This window comes from Periplaneta americana, chromosome 2 (assembly GCF_040183065.1).
Source record: "Periplaneta americana isolate PAMFEO1 chromosome 2, P.americana_PAMFEO1_priV1, whole genome shotgun sequence".
Classification (NCBI taxonomy): Eukaryota; Metazoa; Arthropoda; class Insecta; order Blattodea; family Blattidae; genus Periplaneta; species Periplaneta americana.
The window spans coordinates 110156965-110179830 of NC_091118.1; the positions used below are offsets into that span (position 1 = coordinate 110156965).

Below are 22866 nucleotides of genomic sequence, written 5' to 3' on the forward strand. Positions count from 1 at the left end.
TATATGTTGGCTGCTTTAGAATAGATTGCCTGTTTCACTACAAACTGGTTTTCTTGACACGGATTCACTGCTACACTGCATTTCCACAGGTAATTATACAACTCCGGTCCCTGCGTGATGCAAGAGTCACGAGAACCAAGTCCTACGTACACCAAGTTACCGGGTGCTCCACAAAGCTGATGCACCTGAATCCAATTATGCGCGGCATGAAGATTGATGCTGTGAAGTAGTTCGAACGAATCATTCTATTAGTACAGTGTTTTCACACATTTTATTCTCTAAATAGGATATAATCGTGTTATTTGTAGATTAAAAACGAAATTCAGAAGGACGGCAACAATATTGTCAGTAAGAAATACTCAAGTACGAGAGGTGTAAAGAAATTGTAAAGTCTATTAAGAAACGATCCATCTATGGCACAGCAATACTGGAACTTCAATGAATTGAAAATGGCCGGATTGTATTTGTAGCTAATATAATTTTCTTTTATATATTTTATATATTTTATATCTTTTATTTACACTATCTTATTTATCCATTTCTTTATTTTTATTTTGTAGTTTTCATTTGTATTTATACCCGTATCTTGTATTTATCTATTTTTACGATGTTACAAACAACTAAATAAATAAATAAAACAAAGTAGTAGTAGTAGTAGTAGTAGTAGTAGTAGTAGTAGTAGTAGTAGTAGTAGTAGTAGTAATAGTAGTAGCAGTAGTAGTAACACAATCAGTAGGAGCAGTAGTGGCAGGCAGTTTCTGGCCCGATTTCAGGTTTCTATCACCATTTTAATTACATTCATTTAAATGAATCGAGGTTGAAGTGTTACTTCTCTCAATAGGATGTCAGTTATATATTTTATGAGCAGCGATTCCTAAAAGCGACACAGCATTCATTCCCATTCGGTCCAGCGAGGTGTGGCAAATGCACGACGCCCAGCTCATCGCTCGTTAAGCTGTTTACAGAGAATGGTGCTGGTAGTCGGCGTGCAACTAACAACAGCTGATTTTGTACATAGTTTATTGTTTATTGGTAATTTTAATGTAAAAATGGAACTCCCTTCCTCATATTTCATTACTTATTCCTTTCTGCCAACGTTAAATCTATGTTGAATGGTTTGAAGACCATTTTAACGATATAAAGTTTTTAGATATATTGTAAGCAAACAACCACCTATACCACGAACAACCTCCGAGTTTCAGTAACAAGTGTACCAGTAGTAATAACAGCAATAGTAGTAGTAACAGCAGTACCAGTGGTAGTCATAGCAGTAACAGCAATAGTGGTAGTAATAGCAGTACCAGTGGTAGTCATAGCAATAACAGCAATAGTAGTAGTAATAGCAGTACCAGTGGTAGTCATAGGAATAACAACAATAGTAGCAGCAATAGCAGTACCAGTGATAATCATAGCAATAACAGCAATAGTAGCAGCAATAGCAGTACCAGTGGTAGTAATAGCAATAACAACAATAGTAGCAGCAATAGCAGTACCAGTGATAGTCATAGCAATAACAGTAATAGTAGTAGTAATAGCAGTACCAGTGGTAGTCATAGCAATAACAGCAATAGTAGCAGCAATAGCAGTACCAGTGGTAGTCATAGGAATAACAGCAATAGTAGCAGCAATAGCAGTACCAGTGATAGTCATAGCAATAACAGCAATAGTAGCAGCAATAGCAGTACCAGTGGTAGTCATAGGAATAACAGCAATAGTAGCAGCAATAGCAGTACCAGTGGTAGTCATAGGAATAACAGCAATAGTAGCAGCAATAGCAGTACCAGTGGTAGTCATAGCAGTAGCAGCAATAGCAGTAGCAATATTAGTAATAGAAGTATCAGAAGTAGAAGTAATAATAGAAGTAACAGCAGCAGCAGTAATAGCAGTAACGACAATAGTTGCAATAATAGCATTAGTAGTAATAGCAGTAACGGCAATAGTAACAGTAACTGCTGTAACGTTAATTGTAGTAGTAGCAGTAGTAGTAGTAGTAGTAGTAGTAGTAGTAGTAGTAGTAGTAGTAGTAGTAGTAGGTGTAACGGCAATAGTAGTAATAATAATAATAATAGTAGCAGTAGTGGTAGCACCAGTAGCAGTAGTTGCTTTAGTAGTAATAGTAGTAGCAGTAGTAGTAGTAGTAGTAGTAGTAGTAGTAGGTGTAACGGCAATAGTAGTAATAATAATAGTAGCAGCAGTAATAGTAGCAGTAGTGGTAGCACCAGTAGCAGTAGTTGCTTTAGAAGTAATAGTAGTAGCAGTAACAGTATTAGTAGTTCCGGGTTCTGTTCCTGCATTAGGCAGAGATTTATTTCCACTTCAGTGGACTGGGTGTTTGTTTCTGGTCTTACTATTGTCCTATGATGTCTCTGCAGTGATCCTTTACCGTGCTGACAACATGGTCAGAGAGGTCCATAAGTGTTTGAGTCTAGTGTTTGTTCGAAGAGAGGTCAAAATATCTAATGATGATGTAGCGCCTCACGAAAAAAAGAAAAGCATTAAGTTAGAGTATTTTATATTTTAGAGGACGGAAACTGCAGTGTACTTTTTCTGCTCTCCTGCTCTATGCATCAGACGCTTCTACGGTATCACGACAGTGTCAATCGAGATCTTGGCCAGCTATATGTCCACTGTAACACTGCAAAGCAGGACTTGGTGGTATGAAGAACAACGGCGGTAATTTTTCCTGGGTTACGGTCCTTGTACGTGTCTCAAATTTATGACACGAGACCACTGATTTTACTTCTATCTAAAAAAAAATCATACTGATGACTCTCATCATCGTCCTCGGCCAGATTAGAATTGATCAAAGACGATAAGCAGCACATCAACAAACTCAACTGATTTTCTCGTAATAACGATCAAGTAGCCTACTATAGCACCATGATCTTCAAAGTCTCCTCTCTGGTATCCCACTCACTCACAGAGAGATACGTCACTAGCCACGCAAATATTTGCGCAATGTCTGTGCTCGACCTTCGAGGTGTTCTAGAGCGCAAAACATTTTCTCAAAGTTCACTGTTGCGTCACCTAGTACATTTTGTATGCAGAGCACATTCCGTACCAACCTGCGCTTTTCAACTGTCATTAACATCTCTGTGCCAACGTCGGTTGTCAGTTTATTCAGAATAAGTAATATCCATGTGTTTAAGAAGGAAACTGAAAGTCACTTCATACCATATAGAAATGCATGAAGACATTAGGTTCCAAAACACTATTGTGTAAGTCAGGTTTTTCTTCTTAGTTAGGCTATATCACGATGATAACAAGATCATTGAAATCAACTTTAAAAACAACTTCATCTCATTATTTCGGATGGAAGGAGACTAAGTAGGCTATATTTCTGACATGGATCAGGGATAAAAGATAAAGTATACCGTCGGTGTTCCTGCAATAACTCCTACGTGACATATTTATCGATTTTCAGATTTTTGCTCTATTAAATAACTTAAATAGTGATACAGCAAATAATAAAATCTCCTATATATAATTATATTTCTTTCTTTCGAAAATGTAAGAATTCACTATCCCCTGTGTACGGCTGCCATAGGATGAATAAATATGTTTTTTCCTCTTACTGAAAAATTGTGTATTTTGCACATAGGAGTTATTGCAGGAACAACGACGATATGATTATTTCTCGTGACCAAAATATTGTACGAAATGGAAATATTAAAATTGGAAATTTATTCTTTGAAGAGGTGAAAAAATTAAAATATCTTGGAATATTAAATAACACTCGGGAGGAAATTAAACGCATAATAAATAATATGGCAAATTCCTGCTATTATTCGATTGAGAAGCTTTTGTCATCTAGTCTGTTTAAAAAAAAAACAATTGAAAATTAGAATTTATAAAGCAGTTATATCACCGGTTGTTGTGCATGGTTGTAAAACTTGGACTCTCACTTTGAGAGAGGAACAGAAGCTGGGTGTTTGAGAATAAGGTACTTAGAAAAATATTTGGAGCTAAAAGGGATGAAGTTACAGGAGAATGGAGAAAGTTACACAACGCAGAACCGCACGCATTGTATTCTTCACCTGACATAATTAGGAACATTAAATCCAGACGTTTGAGATGGACAGGGCATGTAGCACGTATGGTTAAATCCAGAAATGCATATAGAGTGTTAGTTGGAAAGTTGAAGGAAAAAAAAGATCTTTGAGAAGATCGAGACGTAGGTGGGAGGATAATATTAAAATAGATTTGATGGAGGTGGGATATGATGGTAGAGACTGGATTAATATTGCTCAGAATAGGGACCCATGGCGAGTTTATGTGAGGGCGGCAATGAAATTCCGGGTTCTCTAAAAGCCATTTATAAGTAAAGTTTTTCTTTTTAGGGGCGTGTCCTGATTCGGACCAGGCATCGTACGTAATCAGAAATTGTCCTGATTTTCTCTCTCATCGTTCTCGTTGGACTAAAGAGAGAAACCGTGTATGTCTGGAATCCATCAGAGGAATTATGTTTGTAAAATTTAATGTAAGACATCCATATTGTGTGCATTTCCGTAAGTGTTTACTGGATGACTAACATTCGTTGCTCAAACAAATTGGGTCGTAAGAGAAGTGCCGATAATCAGGAAATTAAACAAGGTACAAGCTTATTTACAATGTTATGAGTTAAATAATTAATTGAATTAAGCTATGAACAGTTTTTTTGTGAATTTTATTGTACGAATATATTAAGACTAAATAATATATAAAATATTAAATGTAAAGATTACGTCACGTGTGACGTTATGATTTTTTGTGGAAAATTCTGTTTTTTCAAATAAAATGGCCTGTTTTTGTTCCATCTGGTAACCCTAATCGGAGGGGGGGGGGTGTTGAACATAAAAGTCTAATATCATTTTTACCTTTTGTGAACGGTTTTGAGACATTCATACAAATGGAAGTTTATAGATGGCAACATTAGAACTTGTATTCACGTAACAGTAGTGGTTGAATCGCAAGACAAATCATAATATGATGCATGAAGCCATTCGTTATCTCGAGTAACCAAATGCTTTCGTGCACTGTATCTCATAGCAAGAACTTTATGGTGGGGATAGGTGAGCTAGCTAGCTACAAGTGGAAGCGTAGCGAGAGAGGGAAGCTTCCCAGTGCACTTTCTTCTTCTTCTCATACGCAAGTAGGTTTCACGAGATAACGAATGATCTATATCAGAGATGCAGAACTGGGAAAGAGAGTGGTGGAAGCATGAGGAAAGCGTTGGTTCTCCGTCCACAGTCCACCTGCGTTGAATGACGTCGCCGTGACCTTCCGCAACCAAGTAGCACAGACTCTGAATACAAATCCCCTCTACCCTACCATGTCAATGACACGTGGGGTGAAAGGAAGGGATGAGTGACGTATTCCGGCTTGTGACTATGCCATAAATGGTGCCCAGTTCTGCATCCCTGGTGTATATGTAACTGCACGAAACATTCAGTAACCCAATGCGTCACAGAGGGATAATGGTAACCGTGTATTTTCTTCTCCTCCCTCTATCCTTGCTTCCTCCAATTTGATTCTACCATCACTGATTGCACGGTTACCATCTCTTCCTGCGACACATTTTGTCACCGAGCTTAATCGAAAATACTTCCAACAATCAATATTACGCAAAAATAAACAATAGAGACATATTTTTTGGTATTTTCTCTACAAAATCCCCCAATACCACCACTCCATCATCTCTCATTTTCCTCCAGTATGCATTACAAAATTTAACTAAAAGTGTTTATTTTCTTGAACACAAAAGGCCACAATGATATTACACGTTTCTTTTTCATACACTGGCCTAATTTTATTCATCTCTCAAAAGGATTCTATTTACTTAGTCCTCTTCCAATCTGTATAATCTCATCGTCACCACCACCACCACCACCACCACCACCACCACCACCACCACCACCACCACCACCACCACCACTTTGATACCTATTCGTCTGGTCACACTCTTAATTTAATTATATCATCGCATCGTCATGTTGACTTCATCTTATAATCATTGTCACTATCATCACCTGGCATTTACAACACTGCTTGTCGCTTCTCTGTTTTAATTATTTTATGGAGAAACTCTATATACAAAAGTTATAGAGGATGAAAAAAGGAATATTTTGGACACTTTTGAAAAACTGTTTTTTACGTTTATACTGTAGCAAAGTGTATGTCTTTCGTCGTGTACATTTTTTAATTCTTCAGGTATCATAACGTAAACAATTACATATTTATTACTATTTGTATATACCTTAAATTAATATTTTGTAAAAATTGTCTCATCTATGATCCCACTATATGTGTACATAACAAAAGAGAAATGCTTCAGTATATCAACTTATTGCTGTGGAAAATAAGGGGCTATGAATTAAGTACCTAATAATTGTAGAAAACAGACCAATCAAAACCAATTGAATAACAATGGTTCTTTCATGTTATTAATAATGAAGAATCTTAAAGTTAAAACAAAGAATTAGAAATCGGATACACAGATCAACTGGACAAAACTGCTGAAAACATTTAACAATTTCCGAGGCCCTCGTGCATCAGTGAATGGGGACCATTTTTAACACCTTCTGTGAACTGATATCATTACGTGACACATTAGCGCCTTCTGTGAACTGATATTACGTGACACATTAGAACATTGTTCAATTGTCATGGATTTTTCCATTGATCTAATCCTTCCAGCCGTATTATGACCCTGGGGTCTATTCAGCCAGTAACAGAAATGAGTACCAGGGGCATTTCCTTGGGGGAAAAAGCGGTGGGCACGTAGGACTGACATTAAATGCCGACTGTCTGTAAAGGTCGGAGCTTCAACCTCTCGCCGATTGGCCTGTCATAGGATTGACTTTACCTTACCTTAACTTTCAATAGTGCATTTTCATTTTCTAAGTTTTTTTAATTTATAAAAAAATGTATTTTATATTTTATTTGTTTTGAGACATGAAGAACCCAAAAATGAAAAACAAAGTCAGACTCCTTGGAAAAAATAAAGCTGCGATAGAAATAATGAAGGAAGGATAATGCTGAAACAGACCAGGAAGAGAAAAATACATTGAGTCATTAGTTAAGAAGAAACTGCCTACTGAAGGGTGCAGTGGAAGGAATGGTGAACGGGAGAAAAGTTCGAGGCAGAAGATTTCAGACATTAAGAATCGTGTGAGGAACGATAAGGAACGCGGAAAATAGCAAATATTGGAGAATGCTGGGTTTACAGTGAAAGGTCTACCCTTGGATAGAATACTATGAATGAATGAATTGGCACAACCATTATAACTAAGAAACATAGTTTTTGAAAACATGTTCAAAATATTTTTTTCACCCCTTATAAGTTTTGTATATATTATAGAGATTCTGCATAAAATTAACAATAGGAGCTGCAAGCTGTGTTCTACACTTTTTGCTCACACTGTATAGTAGGACAAGTAACCCGTCACGTTTCCGGTCCGTCGTTTCAAAGGTTTTGTTAGGCTTCTTACATTGGTTCTATATTTAAGAATTCGATTCGGGATTAACCTACCATCAGCATTTAAATGTGATCTTTCCAGGTGGCACGGTAATTCGGTGTGAAATTTGTCATTCTTCAGTTTTCAACTCGTTTCAAATATCATATCTTCATTTTTTTCTGTCAGCCGAATGGGTAGAGCGGCGACTTTCCAGGGCGGTAAACCTGGTTTGAATCCTAGCGGGTTCAAATGGAATTTGTGAAGGACAAACACGATGCTTGGTAATACGTTTCTTGCAGGGTAATCTATTTCCCTTACAGGCATTCCACCAGTGTTCTGTTACAGGTAATCATTTGCTGTGATACTTAGATAGCCTCGCACGGTGCATCGTGGGGCAGAAGTCCACCGCTGTGAAATATTGGTTAACACGTCTGGCTATGACACGAACGGTCCCGGGTTCAAATCCTGGTTGGGACAAATTACCTGGTCGAGGTTTTTTCCGGGGTTTTCCCTCAACCAACTGAAGCAGAAATGCTGGATAATTTTCGGCGTTGGACCTCGGACTCATTTCGCCATCATTAATTCACATAGGTCTATCATCATCATCATCATCATCATCATCATCATCATCATCCATACAATAGCCCGAGTTAAGTTCATGGTGCGGCGTGCTGTACTTGTACAAGAGCGGGGCCGTTCGGCTATCCAGTCATTCACAAGAATAGGAGTGGTAAACACAATAAGCCTCAGGCTGCAGTGTAAGCCTTCGGGTCCCTCCTCCGTACAAGAGAAAAAAATGTTGGCAGAAAGATCTGTAGTTATGACGCGTTACTCTTAGAGGAGGACGTTTGGGTAAATGACGCAAGTATCTGGCATTGGATAAAAAAACAGTCTAAAATTATAGGACCATCAATTCTCCTTTTAAATTTACTATAGTCTTTCATCTGTCCTATATAATGCTTACTGAAAGAACAAATTATTAACTGTCTTTTGCGAGCCGTAATGACATGGTAACTAGAAAAAGAGAACAGATATTCGAATTTTCCAAAATAAGCAAACACAAATTTGGCTTAGTTTGAATATTACGAGGTCTGCTCTCGTATATAGTTATGGCAAAATTATATTCGTAATCAAACAGCAATAGAAGAAATTTACATAGCCTAGACAACAAGCAAAACTTAGTTCATACAGTAAGCAAGCATAAACCGAAGATATGTATATACAGTATACTCGTATATAGGCCTACGCACTAAAATTGCCAAAATATGCATGCAACTATACAGTAAAAGCCATAAAAATATATACTTAAATATGCTCTAAAATTAGAAATAAACTGATTGTGGAACGCTTTAGTGCAGTTTTAATTAGAGATACTGATAGTTTCTAGCTAAGCTTTTACTGTAAAAAAAAATATGATGGCAAATATCATATAGGCTATAATGTCACTTGTGTTACTCGAATAACTGTTTTTAATCGTAGTTTAAATGACAAACTATAGAGGTCTTTCCAGGTTTTCTTTTGTGAAAGAACATTTTTTTTAGTTAATACGAGCCTGTATGCTGATCGTTCAGCTTCATAGGATGTAACTTTGGCAAACTTAAAAAGAGGGGCCCTTGGAAGATCCTCACTACTTATCCCAGAGTTCATCTGACCCTTCCACATAGGTGCTACTTTCTGCAAATGACTTAAACCAATAAATTTCTGTCACAATGTGATGAATTTTTAAAAGAATTTATCTATGCTCCTTTTAGAATCTTCTCTGCATAAAGGTCGACCTGGGTAGCGTAGTCTGTATAGCGCTGGCCTTCTGTGCTCGAGGTTGCGGCCCAAGTTGATGACATTTTAGTGTGCTTAAATACGACAGGCTTATGCCAGTAGATTTACTGGCATGTAAAAGAACTCTTGCGGGGCAAAATTCGGCGACACTGATATAACCTCCAGTTGCGAGCGTCGTTAAATAAATCATAATTTAAATCTTCTCTGCATAACTACCGCCAAGGAGTCAAGGAGGAGAGGTAGACCCCTGGTTTCTAGTTTCTCAGTTGTGTTAGGCAGTAACGACTAAGAATTCCAGGCTCTCATGCAGACCAGGTGAACCAGTGCCCTGCCCCCTATAGGTATTCGCTGGAAATTAGGCCGTTTCTGAATTGTGAATAAGCTGTTTCCTTTCTTCTTGAGGGCTGGCTCAAACCAAGCGCATAAACAACTAACACATTGTAAAGTTGACCCCACCAGTCATGAATTCCTTGAATACGGTTGTGACAAACATCCCTCTCATTTCGAGAAACTTTTAAAAATTTCATTGTAAAAATGTGTGGAAAATGTGAAAAAAAGAAAGACAGACATTTATATGCATTATTACATTTCACGAAAACTGTTGAAATATAGGCCTACACTTCGTTCGAAGAGTACTATATATAGCTCGCGTAAGGAACGATTACCGAAAAGCAATGGTGGCGTTGCTGTCTGTTTTGACGTGTGTTTGTGAGCACGCCGAGGGGAGAGAGCTGCGGAACGATGGAAGTACTCTCTTTTCCAAGAAGATGAACAAATTAGGATATCGCTGTGGAAATAAAGAAGGTAGCAAGAGAAAAATTCGCAGGTAATTAAACGGGCAACATATGTTTTACGAATGAAATTACCGTGCGATACAAGACACGTATTCACATGCAGTGGAACAAACTAAAGTCGTAATGTAACTATCACAATGCAAGACTGATTCTATCGATGTCACTTCTCTTCCGATTGTACTCTTGAATATCATTCAAGCTATTTCGTGACCTTTCCTGCCGCCCGCTCTTCCTAATCGAATTGTTTCATTCGCATTCCTTCCGTCGGTATTCCCTGCTTGCGATATAGGCTATATGAGTACTTCTTAATATGACGTATTAATAAAAACACGCATTTTCATGCAAATGCTCGACCTATTTGTAAGTAATATAATACCTTACAGCTCTAAACACTGACGCAAATAAATCACACAAGCCAGCTCACTAACGTCACGTTCGTCCTCATGTCGATGTCAAGTTCTTCAGTTTCAATGTTAATATACATGTTTACTCCTTGTAGTATTCAATAAACAAACAAGACTGATTTTTTTCCTTAATTTAAAACCAATATATTTTCTAGTAAGCCTACTTTTCTCAGCGTCTAACACTCTTCCGGATTACTCATTTTGCAGGAATTCTTGAGTTTGTTTGCAATTTGATTTAGTTGAAGGCCTTTTTATGGCTCTAGATAAACTACTGACGCCAACTATTCCTTCACATACTTCTTATAACAATATTAATTTTATTACATTTCTCTTCAAGAGCATTCATATTCGTTACATGAATGTGGTGCACAAGTTATTATTAATTAATATTATATTTAATTATTTTCCGGAGGGAAAAAGACCTTTGGGGAGGCCGAGACGTAGATGGGAGGATAATATTAAAATGGATTTGAGGGAGGGGGGATATGATGATAGAGACTGGATTAATCTTGCACAGGATAGGGATCGATGGCGGGCTTATGTGAGGGCGGCATTATAAGTAAGTAAGTATGATTATTTAATATAGGCCTACTCTGTTGTCACATTTGAAAGGGTTTAAAGTCGACTTGGTTTATGAGTTTTTTTGCTATATGTAAACCGTGGTACATTTCACTAATTTTCTATACCTACTGTATTTCGCTGCAGTTTTCTTTTTGGAAGCTTACGAATGCAATTTATGTTGGGAGGTTATCAATTACAGTACATTTGCATTGTCATGTTGTCCATTAATTTAAAAGTATCAAAGTATACAGTATTATTTTGTATATTGCTATAATGTTAACTTGACGATATACTTATAAAAACTAATCCACAATGAACTATTGAGTAGAGAAGCTTCGAAGATCAGTTGTAGGATCACCTCTCAGGGTAAATAAATTTTGAATAAAACCTGCTGCTCTTGTCGATAATATATTTTAGGAGGAAAGTTTCTAGAACACCATTTTTGGAGCAGTAGAGAAAGGAAACTTTTCGATGTCTTCGACCGAAAATTGGATCGATCTCAGCTAGACGTGTAACGCCTATCATATTTATTTATTATTAGAGAACGGGAATAACGCCAAATTTATAAAATGTGTCCAGAGAGAAGTGAGGTAGGATATTCTACACTTCTGGTCAGGGAAGTCAAATTTTAATAGGGCTATGCTTACTCTTATACATAGCATTTCTATAAAAGTCAACAAGGAAGCACTGGACATCCCTGGAGGTATATGCTTGCTCTTGTTACGTAATAAATCACACTCCGCGCCTCGTGCTTCTTTGTTTTTCCCGTAACGGCAGTCAAATGTCTTTGCGTCGTGACCTTGCCAACAGGTGAAGTAATGACTGCCATCTAGGAAGGCTTGTAGGAAGCTGAGAGGAAAGTACTCAAGGCTGACGTTTGGCGGTGTTTTAATCCTTGACGTAGAGTCGGTGAGACGAAAAGACAAGTAGTGACTAATGAGATCTGGCAAGCTTGACTAAAGGCGACGAAAGAAAACGTTCGCTCATGGCACAAGAAAAAATTATGTGAACGTAAACAATGTACGTATCTTTAATAACATTTGATATTCTCAACATTAAAATGAAGCCTTTTTACAGCTTTCGTTAATAATAATAATAATAATAATAATAATAATAATAATAATAATAATAATAATAATAATAATATATCGGTTATCCAATGTCGACAACATCCTTCAATTCCTAGTAGCCATAGCCTTTTATCCATCCAATCTTCAAACTGCACCTGTTTTTCCTTCATGACAACATAAATGCCTTAATAATAATAATAATAATAATAATAATAATAATAATAATAATAATAATAAGAATAATAATAATAATATTATTATTATTATTATTAATAAAATCTTGGCCATTTTTTAAATTTTAATGTCATATTTTCAGAAATTTAAGGTTATTTTATAGGTCATTTTTCTGTGATTTTAGGTCATCAACTTCCGAGCCCTAGTAATTATAAATTAAACTATTTAAAGTAAATGCTTGTCAATTATATTGTGATGGCTTTTTATTGATTTACTTCCGTGGAAAAATTTACTATGCCGCGTAGAAAATCGTGTATGGGCATTTACGCAGAATGGATTATAGGCATACATGTATTCCTATGGGGTATGAATGGAAGTTGGAGGAGAAGAAGAAGAAGAAGAAGAAGAAGAAGAAGAAGAAGAAGAAGACTTCCTGGAAACAGAACATACAGCTGTCTATGAGGAATATTGGAGTCACAGAAGATGATGTTGAAGATAGAGCTCGGTGGAAGGGATTAATAATGGAAGAAAAGAGTAAAACATGGCTGTAATGTCATCTTGTTCTGGCGGAAGAAGAATCTCTGTAGCGAGGAATATCTTCAATTAAAAAATAATAATACGTGTAATTTACGTAAATTATAACATCAAAGCTATGCGCGATCGTTCTTCTAAGACAGTAGTGTCAGAGTTGTAAGCTCCGAAACCGGCTGTGGTGCTAGAGACGTCCAGTCGGAGCGTGAACTTGCTTATATCAGTGGAAGCACCGGAGCACGCAACGAGTTATAGTGGAGCGCTCCGCTCCGTTTAGGCTGTGTCTGACGGCGCTGTTCTAAGAGGTAACTAACCACTTCAGCCAATATAGGCTTTTTGTGCACCGGAATAGAATGAGTTGCGGTCCGATTGTGCTACCAGGCTCACCATTCAGCGCATCACGCATCCTTCTCCAGCCATCAGATCCGTATACCGTATCTTTGATGCTGATCTGCAGTGTTTCACACATTTAGGCCTACACGAGCCGTCAAGTCCCCGTCAGGGGTCACAGAGATGAGATCTTAGAGAGCTGCCGCGCCTATTATTTATGCAGCTGTACCAGTCGTCTAGAAACCACCATCACTGCCATCTGCCAATATTTCAACACACCGCGTGAAACTCCCATCATGGCCGACGGCCGATTCGGCATCACGCAAGCACAGGAGATGCCATATTTTTCTAAACTTAGACGATAATGAAAGGTGAATTTACAGAGAGTGTTTGTGGAATGACGAGGGAAAATGGAACAACACTGAGATAAATTTCTTACAATTTTGGCTTTGTCCACCATAAATTCAACTCTGTCATATCCGATATTTGAACGCGGGTCCGTGGTCATAAAGCCGATGATATGTCAGTAGAACTTCCAAGGCAAAGTCCATAATACACTGATTATAGTTTTGTTTGAATGTAAAAATTGTTGCTAATGTGATTTTACTGCAGGATATTGTTTGAAATTTACGAAGTAGCTACACGTAATATCTGAATATCACTATAAACTACCAACATCCTTCAGTATTTGTATTAATACAGTAAAATCCCGATATAACGCGGCTGTTAGGGAATATACTTTAACCCTGTGTTATAGCTTGCCTGCGGTATATTGCAAAATGACCTATAGTGACTTCAATAAAAATACGGGAAGATGCACAGTTACACGTATAAACATACAATTAATCAAACTTACCAATCATATAGGCCTACTTTCATTTCTATAAATACGTTAGTTGAGCATTTTATTCAATCGTTCATCTACTCGTGCTATAGAAGTAGGATTAATTTACTTTAAATTTATAAATGAAAATTTTGGATGGGATTGTATACCCACATTAAACACTGCACACTACAATAATATATTCTCACCGCGAAAACTAAAGAACTTTACAAAATTGATATTCACTGATAAATAGCGATGATTTTTTTCGGGGAACATATTTTCCACTGCGTTATATCCGAATCCGTCGCCTCCAATTGTGTAAGGATAAAGCGTTCTTCTCCAAACCCATGGATTGCGGGTTAAAAACTGGCTGGGGTCAATGAATTTTTCAGGAAGAAGAAATCCGGAGCGCAAGTCCTTCGAGAGGGACTTTAAGCCGTATGTCCAGCGTCTGAGTTTTCCGGCACATTAAACAGCTCCAAGCCTAAATTAGAGCATCTGGACCAAAATTTTCCTCTTTCGCGTCCTAGTAATACCTTAGTTGCATACTAGGTAATGTTGAGGCGATAAGCTTACCACTTTTCCCTCTGCTCCTGGCGGTGAGTAAGTGAAAATAAATATCTTGTAGGTACAGACCCAGAAACAAAATTTGGGCCACCTGAATTTTCCCAAGTTCCAGTTATATCACACTGCGCATGCAGAACTTGGAAAATTCAGGTGGCCCAAATTTTGTTTCTAGATCTGTACTGAAAATTTCATCGGGGGGGGGGGGAATTTCATCGGGGCATTTTAACGATGAGTGAAATACATACAGAGAATTTACCGTCCCTTACGGAGCTTATTTCTGAGCAAAAAATGTATGAACATTTGTCCTAATGTCAATATTTTCAAAGTTACATTAATTTGAAGTTGTTAGTAAAATACCTTTTTTCTTGAGTTTTAAGAGTAAAAAAAATATATATTACAAATATTACTATTCGGAAGTGTCATTTCTTTAATTGGCTAGTGTTTTGAAGCTAAAAATGTGTTGTTGACTGTTTTGTACAAATTTTATTTTTAAATTTGTAATTAAAAATGACAATTCTTACGCACTTATCACAAAAATTGTTAAAAATCATACGACTTTAGGAACAGGATTCTTTACAGTTTAATTATGCATCTTAATGTACAGTCTTAAAGAATTTACAAGAGCGGCGTGATTTGTAACAATTTATTGTTGTGATAAATGTGTAAGAAAATGTAATTTTGTAGTTAATAATCGAAATAAAATTCTGTACGAAGCAACCATGGAATTTACAACACATTTTTAGCTTCAGAATACTATCTAATTAAAGAAATGATACTCCTGATAGTTCATTCTTTATCTGTAATATTCTTTTACCCTTAAAACTCAAGAATAATGGTATTTTACAAAGAACTTCAAATTAGTGTAATTTTGAAAATATTGAGATTAGGACAAATGTTTATATGACATTTCTTGCTCAGAATGTCTTCGGAAATAAGCTCGTGAATCACTCTGTATATCAGAATCCGTGATATATCAACCCGCGCTATATTGGGTTTTACTACATATTAAAAACGATATTTGTAAACGACGAAATAATACGTGAAATAATTACAATATACCAACAGTTATTTCACGTAATTTATGTACTTGCAAATTACAGACTAAATTGAACCAGAAAACTTAATTGTTTTTAACAAAAAAATCCCCCTTAGGCATAGCTATTGAGGAAAATGAAAGATTAGGTTGTCATTTTTACCTTATATTCAGGAGATCCGGGATTCAATCCCATGGGGCGACTATCCTGACTTGGGTTTTCCTTGGTTCCCCAAGTTTCTCCTGACGAATATTTAATAGTATCAATTTAAAGGGCCACGACCTGACTTCTTCCCAGTCCTAATTAACCTTTCGCTATTACTTCCTATCCCCCTTTGTGGGCATGGCAGTGAACCACTTCTACGTGGAGAAAGGCGTAGAGTCGGAAGCACAGTAAATTACGGTCTTTCTGTACGTCGCTTAAATAATATAATACCAAGAAAATGAGCTACAGATAAGCATTAGTAATACGATAACTGATTTTGTTTTGTGAAACATGTAATGAGAAAGTATATATCAATATGATGGGACCAATTTTTATTCGCGTGTTTCACAAAAGAGTGTTGTTTGCTTTCCTGAGATAATATTTTCATCCTGTTTGCTGGTAACACAATCACTCTGCAAGGTTATAAAGCAAAAAACTAAAATGTTACACTTTTAACAAACTTGTATGTCTACTCTCTGGTCATGATTTAACATTACATTCATTTTTCAGACATTTGCTCTCTTTCCATTATCATAAATCAACTTCATAGTAGTGATTTTTCCACAATATTATAACACTTACTCACTAGATGGCAGATAAATCGTTTCAGGTCAACCAAATAGTTTCCACAAATATCCGAGAGATGGCATGCACTCTAATATTTTCAAGGCAACAAAATGGATTGTATGTTCTCCGTGTAATGCATTCCTATCTGTTTATCTCGCACATTATCGCTATAAATTGCTATGAGAGAGTTTCAACAAGCATTGCAGTGGCGGCTTGTAAAAATTAACTGCAGTAATGCATAGGAGTCATACAGTACGAATAAAACATAAAATAAACAATGATTTTATGTTTCACTTTTTTAGACTTCATGAACACATTTAGAATATTTTCACCATCAGGTTAGCGTTTGTCAGGTTAGCGTATCTGTGACAAAACAAAGGCCGTCTTCATAACGCAATTCTATGCTTACATTCTTTTGTTTTTCTTTTCATTCATTCATTCATTCATTCATTCATTCATTCATAGTTCTCTACCCAAGGGTAGGTCTTTCACTGCAAGCTCAGCAGTCTCCAATCTTCTCTATTTTCTGCCTTCCTCTTATTCTTCTCATACGTTCTATATATATTAATATTGTAATGTTGTCTATTATCTGATATCTTTTTCTGGCCCAAACTTTACTCCAGTTCACCATTCCTTCCAGTGTATCCTTCAGTAGAAAGTTTAATCTTAGCCAGTGACTCAGCCAATTTCTTTTTCTCTTCCTGATCAGTTTCAACATTATTCTTCCTTTACCCACTCTTTCTAATACAACTTTGTGTCTTATTTTTTCTGTCCATATCACACGCTCCATCCTTCTCCATATCCACAATCCAAATGTTTCTATTTGCTTCTCTTCACTTCGTCGTAATGTCCATGTTTCTGCATCATACAATGCCACACTCCACACAAAGAAATTCACTAGTCTCTTTCTTAGTTATTTTTCCAGAGGTCCGCAGATGATGCTCCTTTTTCTATTAAAAGCTTTCTTGGTCTTTGCTATCCTCCTTTTTACTTCCTGGCAGCAGCTCATATTACTGCTTGTAGTACACCCCAAGTGTTTTAAACTGTCCACTTGTCCTACTGGCTCATTTCGAATTTACAAGTTTACCTTCTTTAGTTTTTTCCCGATAACCATGGCCTTTAACTTGTTACATTTATCTTCACTTATACTGTTCACCTCTGTTATTGAGCTTCAGTAGCATATCAACGTAACGATTATTATTTTTTGGACCTATAGAATATATCTGTTATGGTAACAATTAATTTTAGAGGAGAAAAATTCGCTCTGGTGCCGGGGATCGAACCCGGGTCCTTGGTTCTACGTACCAAGCGCTCTCACCATTGAGCTATGCCGAAGTCCAATCTACAGCACCGGATCGAACACTGGGGGAGGGGGCTTTCCTAATGACATATTTCAGAGCAAAGTTAAAAAGTAAAGGTGATAGCGTATCTCTTTGCTTTAGCCCGCAGTGAACTGGAAAAGTGTCGGACAGTAACTGGCCTATACGACTCTGTTGTATGTTTCACTTTTTTTTCCGTTTCTTTTTTCTGTTTTTCCGCTTTCTTAAACTAGTACGTACACAACACCCATGCCCAAGGCGGGACTCGAACCCAAAACCTTTCAGACTAAGCGATAGAGACATGCCGTGCCCCTACCGCTTGAACCATCCAGGTCGGCGTCTGAGACACCTTTTAATTAATGCAATTAGTTTTTTTTTTGGAATACCAAATTCAACAAGAATATTATATAAAACACCTCTCTTAACCGAGTCATATGCCTTTTTCAAATCTATGGATAACTGATGTACCATAAGGAAGAATATGAGAAATAATAATGTGTATAATTTTTATAAAGGAAGTTAAAATTTAACTTGTCTGCATGAAGGCTACTGCCATTCAATTCATTACAAATTGCTCTACATTTTTGGCGAGGAAATTGTTTTCTTTCTGCATGTATTGTTTTCGTTATTTTCTCAAAGCTAAGAGAAATGTTAGGATGCGCTCAGAAGAAAATGGCTGCAGATTTTCCTGCCATCCGAAGTACTAATGTTTTTCCCAAATTAAAATCAATTTGAAAATTCTATAGAATCTTTATCGGGATGGCAAGAACTAAGTATTCAAAAGGATGAGTGTTTGAATCCCGGCTTAATCAGAAACGTAATCATCGTGTTTCGGACAGACACTATGACTATGAAACAATGTAGTGCTGAATGACAACCTTCAGCAGTGACAGTGGTAGTGGTAGTTGCAGCTGTAGTGGTTGTGGTGGTAGAAAAATTAAAATTATGGTCTATTTAACGACGCTCGCTACTGCCGAGGTTATATCAGCACACTTAAATGTCAATGACTTGGGCCGGGATCGAACCCGCAAACTCGAGCACATAAGGCCAACGCTATACCGACTCCGCTACCCAGGCCGACTTGTCGTAGTAGTAGTAGTAGTAGTAGTAGTAGTAGTAGTAGTAGTGGTGGTGGTGGTGGTGGTGGTGGTGATGGTAGATACTCCACTGCTGCTTTGTTCATAATACATAAGAATATCTGCAAATCCTTGAACCCCAGTCTCTTTCCCGAGAAACATTGCTACAACTATTTCGAAGACTGAGACCATTTAGTCGTTTAATAGAAACGTGTTATTTTTCTCTCACTATCAGTTCTGGAAGCTAACACTTCAATTTGAAGGCATAAACAACCTCATGGATAGTGATTAATTACGTATATTGTCGAAGTTTCGGTTAAGTAGTGTAATAAAATGGTAGCGCAATAGATAACATTAAATATAAAAATGTAGACACAAAGAAGGAAACTGCAGTGTCCCATGTTCCTTGTACAAGTATCGTATCGTATCGTATCGTCACAGATCCATAGCAGTCTCCAGCTTCCCGAGTAGGATCGCTACTTTGTCGAGGCTGCATGCAATAAAAGCAAGTATGAGCACCAGCACGCTATCTCTCGCTGAAATAATTTAATTTCTCTCTGCAGATTTGCCCGGGCGCAGAGCATCGAACCAGGGCGGCCGAGAACAATAACATCCATGAAGCAGAGAGGTAAGAGCAGCCCCTTCATCAACTTAAAGATTAATTTTTTAGTCCTACAGAATTAATCTGTTATGGTAACAATAATTATTAGAGGGGAAAACTTCCTTCGACGTAGCTCAGTGGTTGGACGCTTGGTACGTAGGACAAAAAACCCGGGTGCGATCCCCGGCGCGGGAGCGAATTTTTGTCATTGTTACCATAACAGATTAATTATGTAGGACTAAAAAATTAATCCTTAAGTAGATTTTTCGCCCAACAGTGCATATATATATACTGTAGAATCCTGGGCACCAAGTCACTCAATTGAGTGCGCTCCTTGTATAATGACAGTTGACTTAATATATGCCAACATATATGTCTAACATGGAGTAAGGCCACATAGGGGAAAACATTAGAGGAGGGAGATACAATGCGGTGCTGTGGATTGAACTTTGGTGTAGCTCAGTGGTTAGAGCGCTTGGTACAAAGAACAAAGGACCCGGAGCGCCGGGGCGAATTTTTCTCCTCTAATAATCACCCCTTCATCAAGTTCACGCTTTTTGGTACTTTGAGAACTAACATTCAACTCAACAGAGAGTGAATGTGACCCAGGTCATAGAATGACATTCAAAATAGAGAAGTCCTTCACAGGAGCAAAACTTTGTACTTCGAAACACACGTGTGCATATACCGGTATACATAATATGCTTCCTCGGAAATACAGTTGCATGCTGACTCCATGAATGACCGTACAGTATATACGTACGTACTCATATGTATATACGAACGTATGAATATGTGTATCTGTGTATATGTATATATACACACTATATATATATATATATATATATATATATATATATATATATATATATACACACTCATATGTATGTACGTATGTGTATGGCATGCTCCATACGTTAGGCGTAGTATTGCATCCCCTTTCCCAAATTCGTCTTTTTCTCCAAACTACACTTTTAGTCGCTTGAAATGCTCCATGCATATGCAATTTTTACGAAATTCAATGTAAGTTTTCGTATGTGTCCATACATATATGACCTGAGATCTAACGTCGAAAAATCATAAGTACCGTAACTTCAAAGTTGAGAGGTAAAAATATTATATAAATAAAAAGTACGAATAAATGAATATGTGATTTAGAAATATTATTATGCCCAAAGAAACCTTGATATCGTGAATTTCTCAACATTAGAATATTGTCCGTGACTCAGGGTTCATAAGAAAAAAAAAATGAATTTGTTCAATTTAAATGTAATTCGCATGAAACATTTGTTTTATATCACTAATTTGCATAATTAAAATATATTTAACTTCGAAACTAGCAGTGTGATTGAGTTGGAAATTTACACACTTTATTTTTAATGCACCGAACAGTTAAAAAATGAAAGAAATCGGATTAAAATTGTAAAAATTTCAAAACTCAGTCCTAGTGTCCTGTAACTGAGGCAATGGTGTGATTATCATCACCTCTGAGAAAGTAAATTGACGGTATAAAAAACAAATTTTAATTAACTAGGAAGGAAGCATTGCTTTACAGACAACACCACTTGATTGTCTTGGCAAATTTCCGGCTTTTGTTGTATAGCTTGAATGATAACCTTGGCAACAGTATGACTCCCATTCACATAATGTGTCTCTTCACGGTCAATTCTGAAGTAATTTTATACATAGTATAAGTATACGTCTCCTCTAAACACTTATGTGATGATGTTGCAGGAGCAAGAACAGACCTGTGGTGAGCGTGCCAGTTCCAGTGCACACGCGACATCGTCCAATCAGCGCCACGCACGCACTAAACGCGTCTTCCAAGTGGGAAGATGTGTCCCTCAGTGTGCCCGACACTCCGGATGTCAGTATAGTGCCTGTACCGCCACCCAGGAAAAAGAAGATATGGCGCGAGCAGCAGAGACTGGGACAGTGCGAATGGATGTCCGTACCAAGGCCACCACCTCCACAGCCACCGACCACGGAAACCGCTTCCAAGAAGAAACGTCGTCAAAAGACATTGTCGACAGTTTCGCTGCCCAATTACAACGATCTTTCCCTATCTGTGTTCACTGAGAAACCTTCATCTGGTCAAAAGACTCCTCCCAGGAATGAATCCTGTATTTCTTTACCAGGAAAGAGCACCGGATTAACTTCACTTTCAGAGGCCACAGTGGAGAAGATCGAAAACTGCGTTAGAAGGTGTCGAAGTTTCGGAGCTTTCAAGCCCGAACAGCAGAAGCTCAAGGCAGCTCCAACTAGTGAGAGACATTCTTCCGAAAGCGAAGATTCCTTCGATGGATTGGACGACTGGGATCTACGGGTAATTGAACACTGTGAAGCCCACGAAGTTAGTCCTCCAAGTACCATGCTACCACCACAGCGTTTGCGCAGAACTCCACAGCCGGTCACAGCTCCCATGCATTTGAAGAATTCAGTTTCACCAGTCGAGAAACCTATGTCGTTCGTTTCTACTGACACAGGAATCGGTTCAGAATGTGGATCAGATGGTCAGAAAGTGGTCAACGAAATATCCACTAAGTCTTCAGATTCAGACATTTATTTGCAGATTTCACTCTCAAGAGAAGGAAAATCAACTTCCGATGCAGTGGACGGAGAAAGTGAGGTGCAGAATGATCCTGATAAGCCAGTCGTCGTTTACGATTTTATAAAGCCGAAGAGGTCGCCAGACTCCAGGCAACCCATTGTTAACGGATTCCACGACATTCCTACAGGGCTGAAAACACCACCCCCATCACCGGAGGAAGAGAAGATGAAATCCAACGAAAAGTGGAGCCCCCCTGAAGAACACTCCTCCCTCCTTCGACTATTGAAGGAGTATCAAACGGCGGACGGAAAAATGGAAGACAGCGGGGCGCAGCAAGTCCTTAGAGATCTGGGATTACCCCCAACCCTTAGAGACGAGCTACCAGGAGTGCATAAAGGGGATTGTCACAGTCGTGGCAGCAGTGGCCGCTCATCGATGACTCCATCTTTGAGTGAGCTCGAAGCGGCGCTAAGTGACCTGCTCGAAGCCTCTGCAGATAAAGAAGACGAAGAAGTTACTCCCGTCTCCAAGACTGCGCCGCTTCAAAACCGTAGGGTAATCTCGCCCAAACCCTTCGTTGCCTTTAATACCTCGTTCCACCCTATGCAGAGCGGACAGGGAAGTCACCAGCAGGAGACGTCAGCGTGACTTGTAAGATATTGTAGATATGTACAGTACTGTGTTTTGATTATCATCATGTTACACCTTCCATACACTTTACAAACCACTTCAAATAAACGTACTTTTCACACAAATTGTGTTTGAATAATTCTGTCATTTTCCATAAACAACAGTACGATTATTTAGTCCTGACAGTGGCCGACAATATGCGCTCGAGTAAGGTGAGTCCATTCATTTACGCCAAGAAGTGTTCGGGTTACTTAGTCGTTTGCATTCAGAGCGATCGGATGTCACGCGTGCTGTAGAGCGGCGTGTTTCCAATACAGTTAATCTGAACTGAGTTTCTTTACTGACCGCTCGCTCCTATCTCACTCCTATTATTCTCCTCCTATTACTTCTCCTCTTCCGCGTCGCCGACCTGTCA

The 22866-nt window shown here is 37.9% G+C and overlaps 1 protein-coding gene across 1 annotated transcript in view; it reads left to right on the forward strand.

Moving 5' to 3' along the window:
* LOC138694501 (uncharacterized) overlaps window positions 1-22576 on the forward strand; it is a 93196-nt gene extending 70620 nt beyond the window's left edge. Inside the window, exons 2-3 of the mRNA XM_069818276.1 lie at window positions 19233-19297; window positions 21005-22576. Coding sequence (XP_069674377.1) covers window positions 19233-19297; window positions 21005-22469 — 1530 coding nt within the window. The 3' untranslated portion in view covers window positions 22470-22576. The remainder of the gene's footprint in view (window positions 1-19232; window positions 19298-21004) is intronic.
* The last annotated feature ends 290 nt before the right edge of the window (window positions 22577-22866 follow it).